Here is a 14,590-nt window from a genome sequence, read left to right on the forward strand (position 1 = left end):
CACTTAGCAACAGCTTCACCTTCCTGATCCTTCCATCTGCACTTGGATATACCTCTGTTACTCTTGCCAGTTTCCACTTGTTCCTTGGAGAATTGTCCTCTTGAAGAATAACAACATCATTTACCTTTGCATTCCTTTTGTTCCTTTGCCAGATTTGTCTCTGTTGAAGATTAAGAAGATATTGTTTCTTCCACCTTGTCCAGAATTCATTGGCTAAAAACTGAACTTGGCGCCATCTCTTTCTCAGGTACAAATCCTGGCTCACAAATTCACCAGGAGGGGGCAGAATAACACTGGACTTCATCATGAGAATATGATTTGGCGTAAGAGGCTCTGAACTTGGATCACTTAGGTTTTCTACTGTTAACGGCCTGCTATTCACAATAGCCATCACTTCATACAGAAACGTTCTGAGGGAAGAAGTATCAAGTCTCTTAGAAGTTTTATCCAGAATAGCAGTTAAAACGCTTCTAATGGTCCTAATCTGCCTCTCCCAAACACCTCCCATATGGCTTGAGGATGGGGTGTTCAGAACAAACTCACATCCATATTGTTTCAACTGTTCTTTGTCACAGTCCTTCAGTGCATTCAAAAACTCTCCTTTAGCACCAACAAAATTAGTCCCTTGGTCACACCTGATTTGTCTTACATGTCCACGAATAGAAATAAAACAACGCAATGCATTAATAAAAGCATCAGTAGTAAGGTCATCTAACATTTCAATATGTATTGCCCTGGAACACATACATGTAAACAAAAGACCATACTTTTTGAGTTCTTTTCTACCTTCTTTTACATAAAAAGGTCCAAAACAGTCAACACCACAGTAAGAGAATGGGGGTGTTGTTTCCATTCTGTCCTCTGGTAGATCTGACATCTGTTGATCTTGGGTATGCCTCCTGTACTTTCTGCAGGTTGTGCACTTGTAGATGTGTGAAGCAACTGCACTGCTGCATCCTGTGATCCACAGTCCATTGGAACGCAGCTCGTTGACAGTAATTCCTCTTCCTTGATGCTGTACCTTTTCATGGAAGTGTTTAATCAGTAAAGACGACACATGACTTGATTTGGGGATAATGGCAGGATGTTTGACGTGTGGGTGCAGACTTGCTCTTGTTAAACGTCCTCCCACCCTAAGAACTCCTTGCTCATGAACAAATGGGTTCAAGCTATACAGCCTGTGTGTCTTATCCTTGAGTTGAATGTCCTTTCCTTGGGTTAAGTCCTTGATTTCCTTGCTAAAGATGTTTTCTTGTGCAAGTTTTATTATGAACAGTTCTGCTTCTCGTCTGTCCTCAACACATGTGTTTCCACCTTTTGTTTGTGTATCTCCTTTAAAATCTTTTACAAATTTCCTTAGACGAGCAATAGCTTTAACAGCTNAATAAAGTGCTGTTTCCTGTTCAACAGTAAAGATACCTGTGTCTGAAGTCCATAACAGTAACTCTGATTGGACTGCAATTCCTAAAGATTGCCCCTTTTCACTGTCTTAATACATTATATATTTTTACTTATTAGTTCTATAAAAAAAAGAGGACATTTATTTATTTTGTTATTTTTGACTCATATGTAATATGTTCTGTTCTTTAAGTGCAAGAATAATAGAAAACTGATATTCTTAAATTCTTAGTTTTGTGTCTGGATTTGAGCAAAGGCATGTCTAGGCAAGAGCCTGCATGATTTTGGGGGAGGTCTGAATTTGTAGGTTTCTTTTTTTCCCCAATGTTAAAATATATAATGTTGTAAAAACAACTTGCTTCTACATTTCTGAAGAAAACTCATAAGCCCTTGAAGTGTTGTAATTTGTTAGATTTTAAAGTAGCTAACCAAAACATAACTATTTGAAAACTATGATGTTGGAAACACAGACATACCCTACGATCACATCAGACATAACGGCTAGCTTCGAGCCCACGTCCCCTGCAGATTTTGGAAATTTTTTTGTTTTCAGTGGATGAAGAAACAACAACAACAAAAAACTGTTTCAGAAAACAACAAGTTAAGATGTACAAGGTCTAAAAAGTAAACTTTGAAGCTTATGTACGTATGCCCAACTTTTCTGCTGTACTCCTTTACAGATTCTCAGCGACTAAAAATAAAGCGTATGAACCATAGCTTAATTTAAACGTGCGTCAGAACCATCCTCCATCTAACAGGAAGTGCATGTGATAAGCATCACATTTTTTATTTATTTTTTTGATGAAAGAAAAACATCTTAGTCAATAAATTGACTTGAGGACTATGAATGAATAAAACTGAATGAGTGCACACAGCGAGTCTCTAAATATTAAACAGCAAAACCAAAGACATATCTTTTTTTACCAAGTCAGTGGTACAGATTTTCTGCTCCTAGACAGTTTACTGCAATCAAAATAAGAGCAACATCAAAGGCGGCGTGTTCCCCAGGGCCACTCATGAATTCAAATATATGCAAGCTGCAAAGAGCTTACTAATAAGGGAAGGCTGTGTCATCTGTGCCACACTAAACTCATCTTTGAAACAGAGCCATGCAGATTTGACACATTGCAAGAAAAATCATTGTTTTGCGGCGTCTTTCGCACATTGATCTCTTTCGAAGGCACAATCTGCCCCACATGCTGACACTCCAATGATTGGTATGTATTGTATGCAGAGAATGGTTGCTAATAGAGATGCACTGCTGACTTCAGTTTTTCCCACTGGTTCCATTTTTCAACATTTGTAAGTTGCCGTTTCAGCTGAAAGCGACACCATAAAAATGTTTATCTTACATTAAAACTTAAATACCACGTTTACTTTCTCTTGTTTTTTTGCCCAACACATTTTAGTGTGTCAGAAAAGGTCAAATTTTTTAAAAACTTATTTTATAAATTTCCATAATTAAATAAGTCTCAGTACCTAGCACAATATTTGGGACTATGCATAAGTTATTTGGAGATTCTCATGATATTGTAACTTGAGCAAAAACGCTGTGGTTTCTCAGAATAAACACAGCAATTTCAAACAAACATGCACAAAATAATTTAAATGTTTTCATTTGTAGCGGTTCTTTCTTCTGCTGTAAAAAGGTTATGATATGAGGCCATTATGCTTTAGTTAAATTAATTATTACTGTTGCATGCTGCTGCTCTGCGACATACTGGCGACCTGTCCAGGGTGACCCCGCTTCTCGCCCGGAACGATAGCTGGAGATAAGCATCAGCAACCCTCCCGACCCCACTGAGGGACAAGGGTGTAAAGAAGGTGGATGGATGGATGGATGTTTATACATTGAAGTACACAAAAAATGAAATAACCATCTAGTAAAGGTGCTTATTGCACAATTTTGTTCCTCTTTTTTTGTCATTCTGCTCTTAATAGAATAACACCTAAGGTCTACCAAACTGATTATCTGGTTAAGTAGTCAGGCTATCTGCTCAAGTAGCCTGTCTGCAGTCAGCTGCTTAAGTGCGTGTCACTTGTAATTTTCAAAATTGACTTTTAAAACAAACAAACAAACATTTTTTTTTATTGTAATTAAGAAGAAATGACTTACAGTCCTGCTGACTAACAGTGTGCAAGAAGAGAAGTTGTAGGGATTCTGTTGTGTTATTCTGCTACTATGGTGGAAATTTTATTAGTCTGAGTGACAGTCAATAAGAAATATTAGCAGAACTTTGTTCACGTCAAACAATCTGTGCATTTTCACATGGAAATAGTTGATTTTGTCAAACTGTCTTTTTGCAGTGCGTGGTACCATGGATGACTGATTTATTTTCTTCTTCTTTTTTTTTTCATGTGTGTGTACGTGTTTGCCACAGTATGTGGGGAGTCTTGACGTGCCCAGGCCCAACAGTCGGATGGAGATTGTAGCAGCCATGAGGAGAATCAGGGTAAGGTCAACACTTATTAGATCAGGTTACAAAGAAAAGTGAAACCTAGATGGGTTCATCTTGAAGATATTGTCCAGTGGTGCATTTTTCCACTAGTAAAACATACACTAGTTAGGAAAGGAAATATGAACTTCTGTTGTAGGTTTTCACAGAATAAATCTTTCATTGACGTTCTTTAGAAAAGGCTGTTGATTCCACATGGCGTGTATTTGCTGGGTGACATCACAAGAGGTACAGGAATCAACATGATGAGCTGGCATTGGTAAATGTCTTGGCGGATAATGCAGCAGATCTAAACTTACTTATTTGTGCCAGAATTTGGTTCTGATGATTTCCAGACCACAAAGGGAGAACAACGATCGTCTGTAGAGCTTGATTAGTTGCTCTGTGCGTCATGTGTTGTCATCAGGAGTGTGTGTTCAAGGAAGCTTTCTCATCAAGATTTTTCTCTCGATTAGGAAACAATTTACAAATATTTTAAGAATAATGATTACGACATGCTTGGGTTACCCATCGCATCTACGATGAGTTTCATTTTCAAAAATCGTCTGACTTTTAGCAACTCCATTGCTTTAGAATATATGTTGAATGTCCTTTTTTAAGCGTCTTGCGATGTCGGGTGATCAGCTCGATGTTTTTGTCCGTTTGTGATGCTATTTGAACCGAACACACGCAGAGCAGGTGATAACTTTTTATAACTTTATATTTACAGGAAGTCCTGAAGCTGAATCCATGCATTTATTACCCGACTGTTTTTGTTAAAGACATAGACATTGCTTTAAATAAATAATAAACAGTCATCGGCATTGTAAGAGATTGGTGTGAACATACCTGGGTTACAGCAGGCATTTGATAAAACGTGTGTTGTCGTTAAGGCTGCTAAGAACAAACATCGCTGGGATTTTCTCCCTCGTCTGAAGTCTTTTGGGGAGGACTGTGTGATGGAGGAGGGAGACGCCTTTGACATTAAAACTGTAATCACACAGAATAAAAAGCGCGTGCTGTCAGATGCAATTTGTACAGGCGGTGCAGTGGTGCATTCGCTGGCCGCTGAACAACAGATCACAACACTTGAAAGCAATCCAACGAGGCCTTTTTACAGAAATGAAACGGCTAAAGGAGTGAGGTGGATTGTTCTGGGTAAGTGCACAAAGTGTGCGTCGTTTTTTATTGTTGCTTTTGATTAGACTGAGTTATGCTTATTTTTATTGCACTCAGATGAGTTGATGGTTGGGCTTATTTCAAGGCTTCATCTTGTTTTTCATCTTGTTTTTTGTTTTGTTTGTTTTTTTTTTGCCATATGAAGTTTTTATTTACCCTATGATATCACAGAGATAATTAGGTTATTTATTTAAACCAAAAGCTAAACAGGAAACCGCGGACGGTTCTGTAATTTACGTGTGACTCACTGGGCTAACATGCTTCAGAAATGACAGGCCTTCCAGATCAGACTGAATAAACATGCAGGAAAGAAATATGTGGGTTTGCTTTTGATTGGCAGCTATGTCTTGATGAATCATTTAATACATACCAAATTTTCTCCTCTCTTTTTCTTTTCCTGCCAGTTAAATTGGTTCGTTAAAGACTGCTATACATGTAGGAATACAAATTGAAAAATTTCAGACGGAGAGAGACTAAATCCACGTCTTCATCATGTGTTTATGAGTTTGATATCCCACATTTTTATTATTTATTTATTTATTTTTATTTTTTTACATCAGATCTCAATGCACGGTGCAGAACAATTCGGTTTTGATTGAGCTGATGAAAGAAGCAATGTCATGTGATGAGTTTAAGTGATCTGGTTAATACAAACAGCCTTTTGGTTTATTAAATTGTCATTTGTGTTTGACATGATCTCTGCTGGCAGTGATCAAAGCTGCTTATTTATGGATGAGTTTTTTTTTGTTTTTTTTACTTTGATCAGTGGATGACCTGTTTAATTTTTAATGTCGTTTCCTTTTAAAAGGCTTGGATGGATGCTGGATTTAGTCGCGTAAAAAAAAAATATCAGCAATACGAGGCATTGCAAATAGTGTTAGGAGGTATTTTACTGAGATTTTATGTGAAAATTGTAAAGTGGAAAGACAATTATACACATCTGTTTCTGATAATTTTACAATGTCTTTAGGCTCCATCATCCCCACTGTGAAGCATGGTGGTGGCAGCATAATGCTGTGAGGAGACGCTTTCCTGCTTCTCCTCAAAGGAACAAGGAAGCTTCCTTGAGTTTATAGAAAGACAAAACCTGAACAGATATTTTGGGTGATATTTGTTTCAAAATAAAAAATAGCTAGAAAAGCTCCGACTACTTATAAATGTGATTTTGTTGGCTTATAAATGTGATTTTCTATAGCGAGTGTAAAAGAGCTGGCGGTTGGGTTTTGTTATATTTGAGGAGAGTCGGCCCACCTGCTTCACTCGGCCTGCAGTCTGTAAGTGTCAGCTTAATATTTCATGGTTTAATATGAGAGTGGCACAGATCCTCACATCTAACTGACTCTCAGCAGAACATTAGCCATGCACACATTTCCCAATATACTTCGATAAAAAAAACCCAACAACACTCAAATATCATCACAATGGCTCCAATCGGACCAAAAGTATTAAACACACAGTCGATGTGCTTTAAAGTATGGATATGTAAAATCAACAAGTATGAGTGTTTAAAATTCTAAATACGGTGGGACTGAATTAGTGATAAGATCAACTTCAAAAGGAGAATATTTGTTTCTATTAGCCCTTTTTAGGTATTCTTTTTATCTAAAGGTGATTAAAAATGGGATTCAGACATTTAACACTGGGCTTTTGCACAAGTTGACAGATCAGCACGAGAAAACAAGCAAGCAGCTAATCATTGCAACCTTCAGTGAAGACAGAGATCTCACTTACCCACAGTTAAACTCTTTTACTGCTGCAATTCACAGCAAAACTTACAGAACATCCACATTTTAATTTATTATGACTTAACTTTTAGTACAATACTTCTGACCCCCCTCAGGCCTTCGAAAACTTTGAAAAACTTTTAAATCCTAGCTTATTAAAACCCCCCCAAAACAAATAAGGTGATATGAAATAGTAGTGCACCCAAAGCTAAACTCAAATGACTTAAAGGCACACACTCACAGACACACACACACACACACACACACACTTCAACAGACTGCAGGGAAGAGAGTCTTTGCACATCCAACAATTAAAAGAATGCACAACTTTTGCCAAGAATCTTTGGAAAAACATAGAAGATAAAATCTTAAAAAAATATATTTGGCATCATCAATTATGGTGACGAGAATCTGCAGACCTAACTAACACCTTGATACTTGGGTACGGCTGTATCAGATTCTGAAGGTAAAATTAAATATACATAAAAAAAACATCTGCATATTTTTATGTAAAACAACAAAAAAAAAACTATTATTTCCACTGTTGCTAAATATTAGCAATAATTGACATTAACAGGTAAAGCGTATGTATAACACACATTTATTGTTTTGATTCCAGTACTTATGCACAAATATAAATTTAGGCATCTGCATCAAAGTTGCTGTTGGAGTTTCAAACAACTTGAATCAGAAATGACAAAGAAACATCTCTGAATCAAAATGAGTGTAAATTTTCATTTACGGTGTGTGAAGTTGGAGTCATTTCCTCCTTTTAACACCTCCTATTAAAGTGCCAGCTCCAGTAGCTGTTTGTTCAGGCTCTGGTTTCATCTACGTGGGAGGAATTTCTTTGCCGGATCTTTACGACCCCTCTCACGCACTCGGAGTCCACACACACATATATAAGCGATGAAGGGCATCGATGCTCATTTTAAGCTTATTTGCCAAATCAAATGCAATTAGCTTTGCGATAGATGAATATCGACTCACCTTTCTGACTTTTCCTTCATCTCTTTTTCACATGCAGTTGAAGCACCTCCCTTTTCATTTGGAAGCACAGCTTTCTAACCGTGAGATTGAATGGAGTTTTGTGTGTAATTGAAGAGGCTGAAAGTTGAGCTTGATGGAGGTGGGAGAAAAGGCTGGCGAGAAAGTCGTGGAACGGAGAGAGATTGTGTGTTGGCTGGCAGAGCTGCACTGGTTTCTTCTCCCTCAGTTAATCTTCTTACTCCGAGTCAATGTGGGAAAACAGCGGCAGGCGTCAACAGAGGACGGCAGAGTGACAGAGCACAGCAGTTCAGTGCTCGTCAAGTGAGGTTTACTGCAAAAGTGTATCACATTCACGTCCACATTCTGTCCCTGTGGGTTTTATTATCATATTATGTGAAAGCATAATCTTAAAGTTGCAGGACACTGGCACTTGAGGACTACAAGGACATTTTGTTTCTTATCTCTTACAAGAAAGACCTGACCGAGAGGCACGCAAGTATACAGTACGCCAAACAGAGTACGTTATTTATAATTGAAACATTATAAAAGTCACCTAAGTACAAAACCAAACAAAAGCTCACAGAAAAACTAGAGTTCTGGGAATCCCCAGGCTGGTGGCAGCAGCAGAGAATTTGACACAAACTGTGAAAACCAAGGATGTGTCGAGGAGCTCGATTTCTGGAATGCCAGAAAGGTGAGCTAATGAGCAGATGAGAGACAACTGGGGAGGCAGGGAGCTGAGTTACTGAAGGAAAGTCCTAGGTAAATAGAAAAATAGAATTAACAAAACAAAGTAAAGCCTAGGAACAGTGATGGACTCTATTTACTGTTCAGGAGACTGACAGATGGAACCGGATTTTATTTAGGATGTTCGAGTGAAGGGGCTGAATCCAAATGCACAACTCATTTTACATTTTTATGAAAATGATAAAGAACACACTTCATTTTAATCCCATTTTACAACATGCTACTTTTTTGTCACATCAAACCCCAATGACATTTGTGGCTGTTACGGAGCAAAACGTCAGTGTTTCTCATACTCATGCGCCCGCTCTTTCCCTGGCAGCGAAGTGAAAAGATACAAGTTTGCATCCTGCGGCTCTTTTCAGCCTGTTTTTGTTTAATCACCCACCCGCCCCCGATCATCACCAACCGGTCCCACTGGGCTGGTTTTTAAGAATTTGATTCATTCAGTTTGACCGGTGGCTCAGAAAGCGTGCACTCACAGAGATGTTTTTGCACGCAGTGCGTGCATGTGTGTGTGTGTGTGTGTGTGTGTGTGTGTGTGTATGTGTTTCTGAGAGCCGCTGCCGCTCCATTATGGCGAGACCTCTTGCGACCTCCTCAATCGATTAACGAGGCCGGACAACAAAGACTGGTGTTGCTCCGTGCGCATGGACAGATCCGGCGTCTTCCACGGCTCGCTGGCTCTCTAAGGGACACGAGGGTGTGCTGTGGAATTTCTTTGGGAAACGAAACATGTTCTATTTGCAGGAGGGCCTTTGTCTTTCCGCAAAAAAAGAAAAAAAAAAAAGAAACAAGTTGAAGGCAATCCTCTACCTCTGCCTATCTCTCCAGCTCCCTCTTAGTCTCTTATCCTCTACCCCCTCCCCACCAACTCTTTTCCTCTGCTCCACTGCTATTTTTCTTCCATCCCCTCACTCTCCTCCTACCAAAATAGAGTGTCTCAATTTAGCCCATCTCTGGCTATCTACTCAGTGCTGACAGGAATAGATTTTGGGGCTGAGAGCAGGCTATGCATGTTGTTCTTTGAATTTTCTGCAGCTCTAATGGGATTTTTAAGGCTCCCTCACGTGTCCTTCAGGATGCAGCCTGCTTCGCGCAGTCTGCCAGGAGGAAGATTTTGTTTGTTTTGGGGTTGTTTTTGTTTCTGAGCGGGCCTCTGTTTGAGTGTGCAGGGAAGACATTTTTTTTTTATTGGCTTTCGACACCAATCTGTTGAGTCTGTGTCAGTCTTTTGTGAGCTCGTTGAACTGTCACGACTCGGTGAGATGCAGATGCTTGACTGCTAATGTGTCCCGAAGTCACAGTCACTCTGGACCTGTCATACTGGTGAAAAGAGTGTTGTTGTTTTTTTCTTTTTGTCAGGTTCTGTTTCTGTTATAGTGCTACAGGTTGGGAAAAAGTTTTTTTTTTTTTTATGACATATGCTAGTAAATAAGGTCAGGTTTGTTTGAAGGGCAGAAGATTTTTTAACTTTCCAGTCTCTTTCTTTATCTTTTGTTAGGAACATGGGGGTGGTGGATGCTCTTCACGCTGCCAAAGGGCAGGAGACGAGGCTTGTCAGTTTGTCAGCTCATCACAGGCCTACGTAAGCCTGCCTTTGGACTGCAGAGGGAAACTGGAGCACCGGAAAACCCACCCAGGCGTGGACAGAGAATATAAACTCTGAGCAGAGAGACTCCGGCAAACTTTTACGTCAGCGACCTTCTTGCGGTGCTAATCAATGCGCCTCAGGGCTCCCCAACTAAATCTTTTGAGCGCGATTTAATTTCTGGTGCTCCACAAAAATATCAAGAAGAAATAGTTGCAGTATTGGCACATTGGAAAAAAACAGGAGAAAAAGTTTGATTAAAGGTTTTTATTCCATTCTACAAACGCCTTAGCGTAGCTTGCTATCAGCAGGACAAAGATCAAAAGCACTATCAAACGAAAGGAAGGTTTTGAATCTGGACTTACATCTAATTGGTATGACCCTAATTGGTATGATTTTTCATGATCAGAAGAGGGAAAAATCTCTAACGCGGCTGAAATTAAACTATTCTGCTAGGAAGAGAGGCGAAACACACAGGGACGTACGAAACTCCTTACTAGTTATCACAAAGTGTTGATGGTGGTGAGTTTGAGTAGGAGGTTCATGTTGGTGAGATACGTCTTGTTACTTTTTACATATAAAAATCGCAGTGGACAGATCTGTCTGTCTGTCTGTCTGTCTGTCTGTCTGTCTGTCTGTCTGTCCAAGTGTTGGTGATTGGATGGTTCACATGTGATTCATCACATACTGTCTTTAAAAAAGGGATGAGCCACAATGGGAGGCTTTGTTTTCACTCTGGGTTCATGCTGGCTTAATGGCAGATGCACAAGTCCAGTAGGTGACCTAAATGCTTATTGAATTAGATGTGATCTCAGCTTTATGCTGGTGCACTTTCATTGTTTGTGCAAACACAAAAAGAAAGAGGATTATTTCCTTCTTTGTTAAGAGCGATTTTGCAATCAGGTGTCATCAGTGCAGGATCTGCTGTGTTCATGGTTAATAACTTGCTAGACTGACAGATGGTAAAAAAAACAAAAAACAGTCTCTCAGTCAGCGTTATGTATGAATTCTCACAAGCTTCAAAGTGTAAAGCATATTTTTATGGAGAACAGTATTATCATCCGACACCTGGCTGAATTGTAGCTGAGAAACTTTGAGTCATGACTGTTGTGTTTATTACTTTTTTCCTATTCAATTAATTGGATCTTTCACTGTTTTCATTGACACAAAATAATATATGGTATAAAGACCAGCGTGTTATTTCCTTGTAGACCTTTAGGTTAGGTAGAAAGGTACACTATGACTGTACCTTTCTACAGTATTTATGCCACATTAACTTCTTCACGTTAGTTAATGTGGCATAAATGTTTGCCAACATTCCCTAACCATTATAAAGCCTCAGCATGAAAATGTTAAACATGTCTCACAAGGAATTTGGTCCAGGCTGCACTGGACCAAATTCCTTGTATCTTACTGGGATGATATGTGAGTACTGTGAATCCTACATCTTCTCTTTTAGTCTCTCCTAAGGCAATGTGCTTAAGTTTACCGCAGCTTTCAGGTGCTTTTAGGTTTGCTTTGGAATTCCACATAAAGTCTGCGGTGTGGAAGAGTAAAAGATTGGCAGATTTCAATCATTTTAACGCTTGGCATCACAAAAGGAATTTGGCCATTGACCTGGAAACGTTTGCCGTCCTGCAGCTGCCACCTGATTGATATTGGAGCGGGAAAACATTCAGAATAGTTTGTTTTTTCCTTGTAGACCTTCAGGTTATTTTCATAAAGCCCAACTAGAACAAGAGAAAGTGGATGTCTCTCATTAAAAGTTTGAAACGCCAACAATTATTTTCTCTTCGAGAGGGATGCTGGAGGTTAGTCAGAAGTCTGTCGCTCCGACGTCGAAGTGACCTCACAATCTGGTTGTCTCAGTCTTCTTGGCCGCTATTATTTCCCCGGAGTATACAAGCACACGTCTCTGCTTTCATAATCCACCCAAAGGCTTTGTCTTGTCCTTTATTGCCACGTGTAATTCAAGTTATATGTGTATATACGCTGATGCCATCACATTTAATAAAAACAAACCTCTCTCTTGAGGAAGAACCCTTTCTAAAAGGCAAAAACTCAATCCTGCTGCACACCCTGAAGCTACATTTTGCTTTGCCAACATTCCCTAGCCATTATAAAGCCTCAGCATGAAAATGTTAAACACGTCTCTTACATAAGAGTTGATGCCGCCAGTGTTTATAAGAATGTAGGATGTGCAAAGTGAGTTTTCTCAAAAGAGGAAAAAAAATATACATATATCAGGAAATTTCGACAGATGTGATCACCTGTGACATTTTAAACCAGGTCAGCAGTGAGGGGGAGCACTGTTATTTATGCTCCATTTTTAGAGGTATTTCAGAATGTCTGCAAGTACAAACTCATAGCTATGTTACAGTGCGCACTTCCTGTGAACAGTCCTGTTTGTTTGTGCCTTCTCTGGCTGCCACAGAGTCTGCTGCAGCTAATCTAAAGTGCAAATATAGCAAAGTCAACATACTGGCAGCTGAAGAACTCCCGCTTTTGTGCCGTTATTGGAAAGATATTGTTGCCTTGTGTTGTTTGGCGTGAGTCAGCACCCATAAAATAGGTTCTAGACTAATAAATCACGGTGGATAAAATAGCTTGAAAACACGAGTCACGAAGAGGGAATAAAACTTCCAAGCTTTAGCGCATTTCCTTTGGATTTTAACTGATGGACCGACACAAAGTGGCGAATAGTTAAGAAATGGAAGTAAGTATTGTTTTTACAAATACAAAACGAGACTGGATCATTCTAACACATGAAAAGGATTTGATCTAAATCCGTTTCATTGTATCTCTGGCTTGCAGATGTCCGTTTTCCCCAAACAGAATAAAGATTTCACACGTATCAAACCACAGAGTATTTTTATTTATTCAATAAACTGCAAAGGCAGTAAGACGCAGCATAAGGGAATTAAATATAAAAGGCATGTCACACTTTTCTGGTTTCCAGAAAAGTTTTACTTTTACTTTTTTTTTTTACTTCCACTTTACAATACTTTATTTATTTTTTTTTTTTTACCACAAAACATCTTAATAAAATATGTAGAAATCTACATAATGTAAGAAAAGGTGGTAACATTTATAGGGAATGAATACTTTCCCCCCCTGTTATTCATTTAACATTTGACATCATTGAATCTTCCTACCTGTCAGTTAAGATATGATTTGATTCACTCTTAGGTCACCTTTGTTATGTTCACTTTTCTGCTCTGAAGGGACAGATGTTTGTATAACCTCCTGCAGCAGCCAGTGGAGGAAATCTAGTGGTCCTCTAAGATCTTGTGGTTTAATCAGGTCAAAATTCTTCTTAAAGATCAGTCACTGGAGAACGTCAGTGTTTGATGATGCTGACGTAGAAAGGCAATCCTTAAAAATTAGTACTATGATGACAGCATGATGTTGTAATGCTTGCTGTGGCTACGAGAGCCGTGTTTCAGTCCTCTCCTCTTTGTGTGCTCTGAGCATCTTATATTGCCAGAAAGGAAGTGGAACTCTTCAACTTGAGGGATTTGCATTTTTCACCCCTTTTCCCTTTTGGCTCCATCTAAGTTTCTTCAAAGCAATTTCTGTGCAGTGTAAAACTGCAGCTTCAGTACGGCCATCCTGGATAATCCTGCAGAATTATTAGATTTATTCAACTTCTTCCCTTCCCTTAAAGTTTGTCCTTTTGATTTGGTACCACGTCTGCTTTTGAATGAAAGTACTTAGATAGATGTGGTCCTATTTACTGTCATCTCAAAGAAAGTTCAGTGTTCAAGAAATGTGGTTGTTAAAACAGCTAATTAATAATAAAAATAAATTGCTGTCAGTGCTGCACAAAAGTCCAGCAGCATCAGGTCAAACTTTGTGCATCCTGTTTTACTGCGTTTCTGTTCTAAGAAACAAATGAAAACAATCACAACGCCCCAAGATTGTGGCTCGTTTACCAATTTTTACATTTGGAAGTAACAAACATATTAAGCAAGGTTAAAGCTGTTGCAGTTTCTCTACTTTTCTCCAGTGGCAAATAAACATAAAAAGTCATTCCTGGTTGCACCATTTCCATGACCTTTTCTCCAGTTCTTGTTCTTGTGCAGTCGTCATTGCACATTTCTGCAAAGTTTACAGACAGTACTTGGTTTTCGAAATGTAACTACTATGAAACAATCTGATAATATTGCTGCATTGGTCTAATTTCATTGTTTTTAATCACATTCGGCTTTCTGCTGTTGTGCGTTCTGTAGATCACATCAGCATTCCTGCAGGAAGAGAGGATTTTTTATTGTGAGGGGACATAATCTACCTAAACAGTATGGACCTGATGGTGAAAACATACACAAGAAACAGCTCAGATAGTTTAAAATGTTCTACGAACCAAAATTTAGGTGGAATAAAAACTTTCTAGAACCCAAAATCAACCCAAACATACCAAATGGCAAAGTTCCAGTGGACTTAGGAAACACAAAATGACTTTAGTGGTACTTTAGAAAAGACTTTTCTTTTGAACAGCCAGCTGGCAATTGAGGCTAGTATGTAATGGT

General features: G+C 38.9%; 1 protein-coding gene across 2 annotated transcripts in view; it reads left to right on the forward strand.

Annotated features, from left to right (window-relative positions):
• Positions 1-14,590, forward strand: part of LOC103135922 (carboxyl-terminal PDZ ligand of neuronal nitric oxide synthase protein) — a 54,373-nt gene that overhangs the window by 2,089 nt on the left and 37,694 nt on the right. For both annotated transcript variants that reach the window (XR_001661709.1, XM_007548944.2), the window contains one exon: positions 3,780-3,851. Coding sequence is in view for 1 of the 2 variants with exons in the window: in XM_007548944.2 (XP_007549006.1) it covers positions 3,780-3,851 (72 nt within the window). In the remaining variant the exon portion in view is untranslated. The remainder of the gene's footprint in view (positions 1-3,779; positions 3,852-14,590) is intronic.

Source organism: Poecilia formosa, unplaced genomic scaffold (genome assembly GCF_000485575.1).
Source record: "Poecilia formosa unplaced genomic scaffold, Poecilia_formosa-5.1.2 Scaffold28, whole genome shotgun sequence".
Lineage (NCBI taxonomy): Eukaryota > Metazoa > Chordata > Actinopteri > Cyprinodontiformes > Poeciliidae > Poecilia > Poecilia formosa.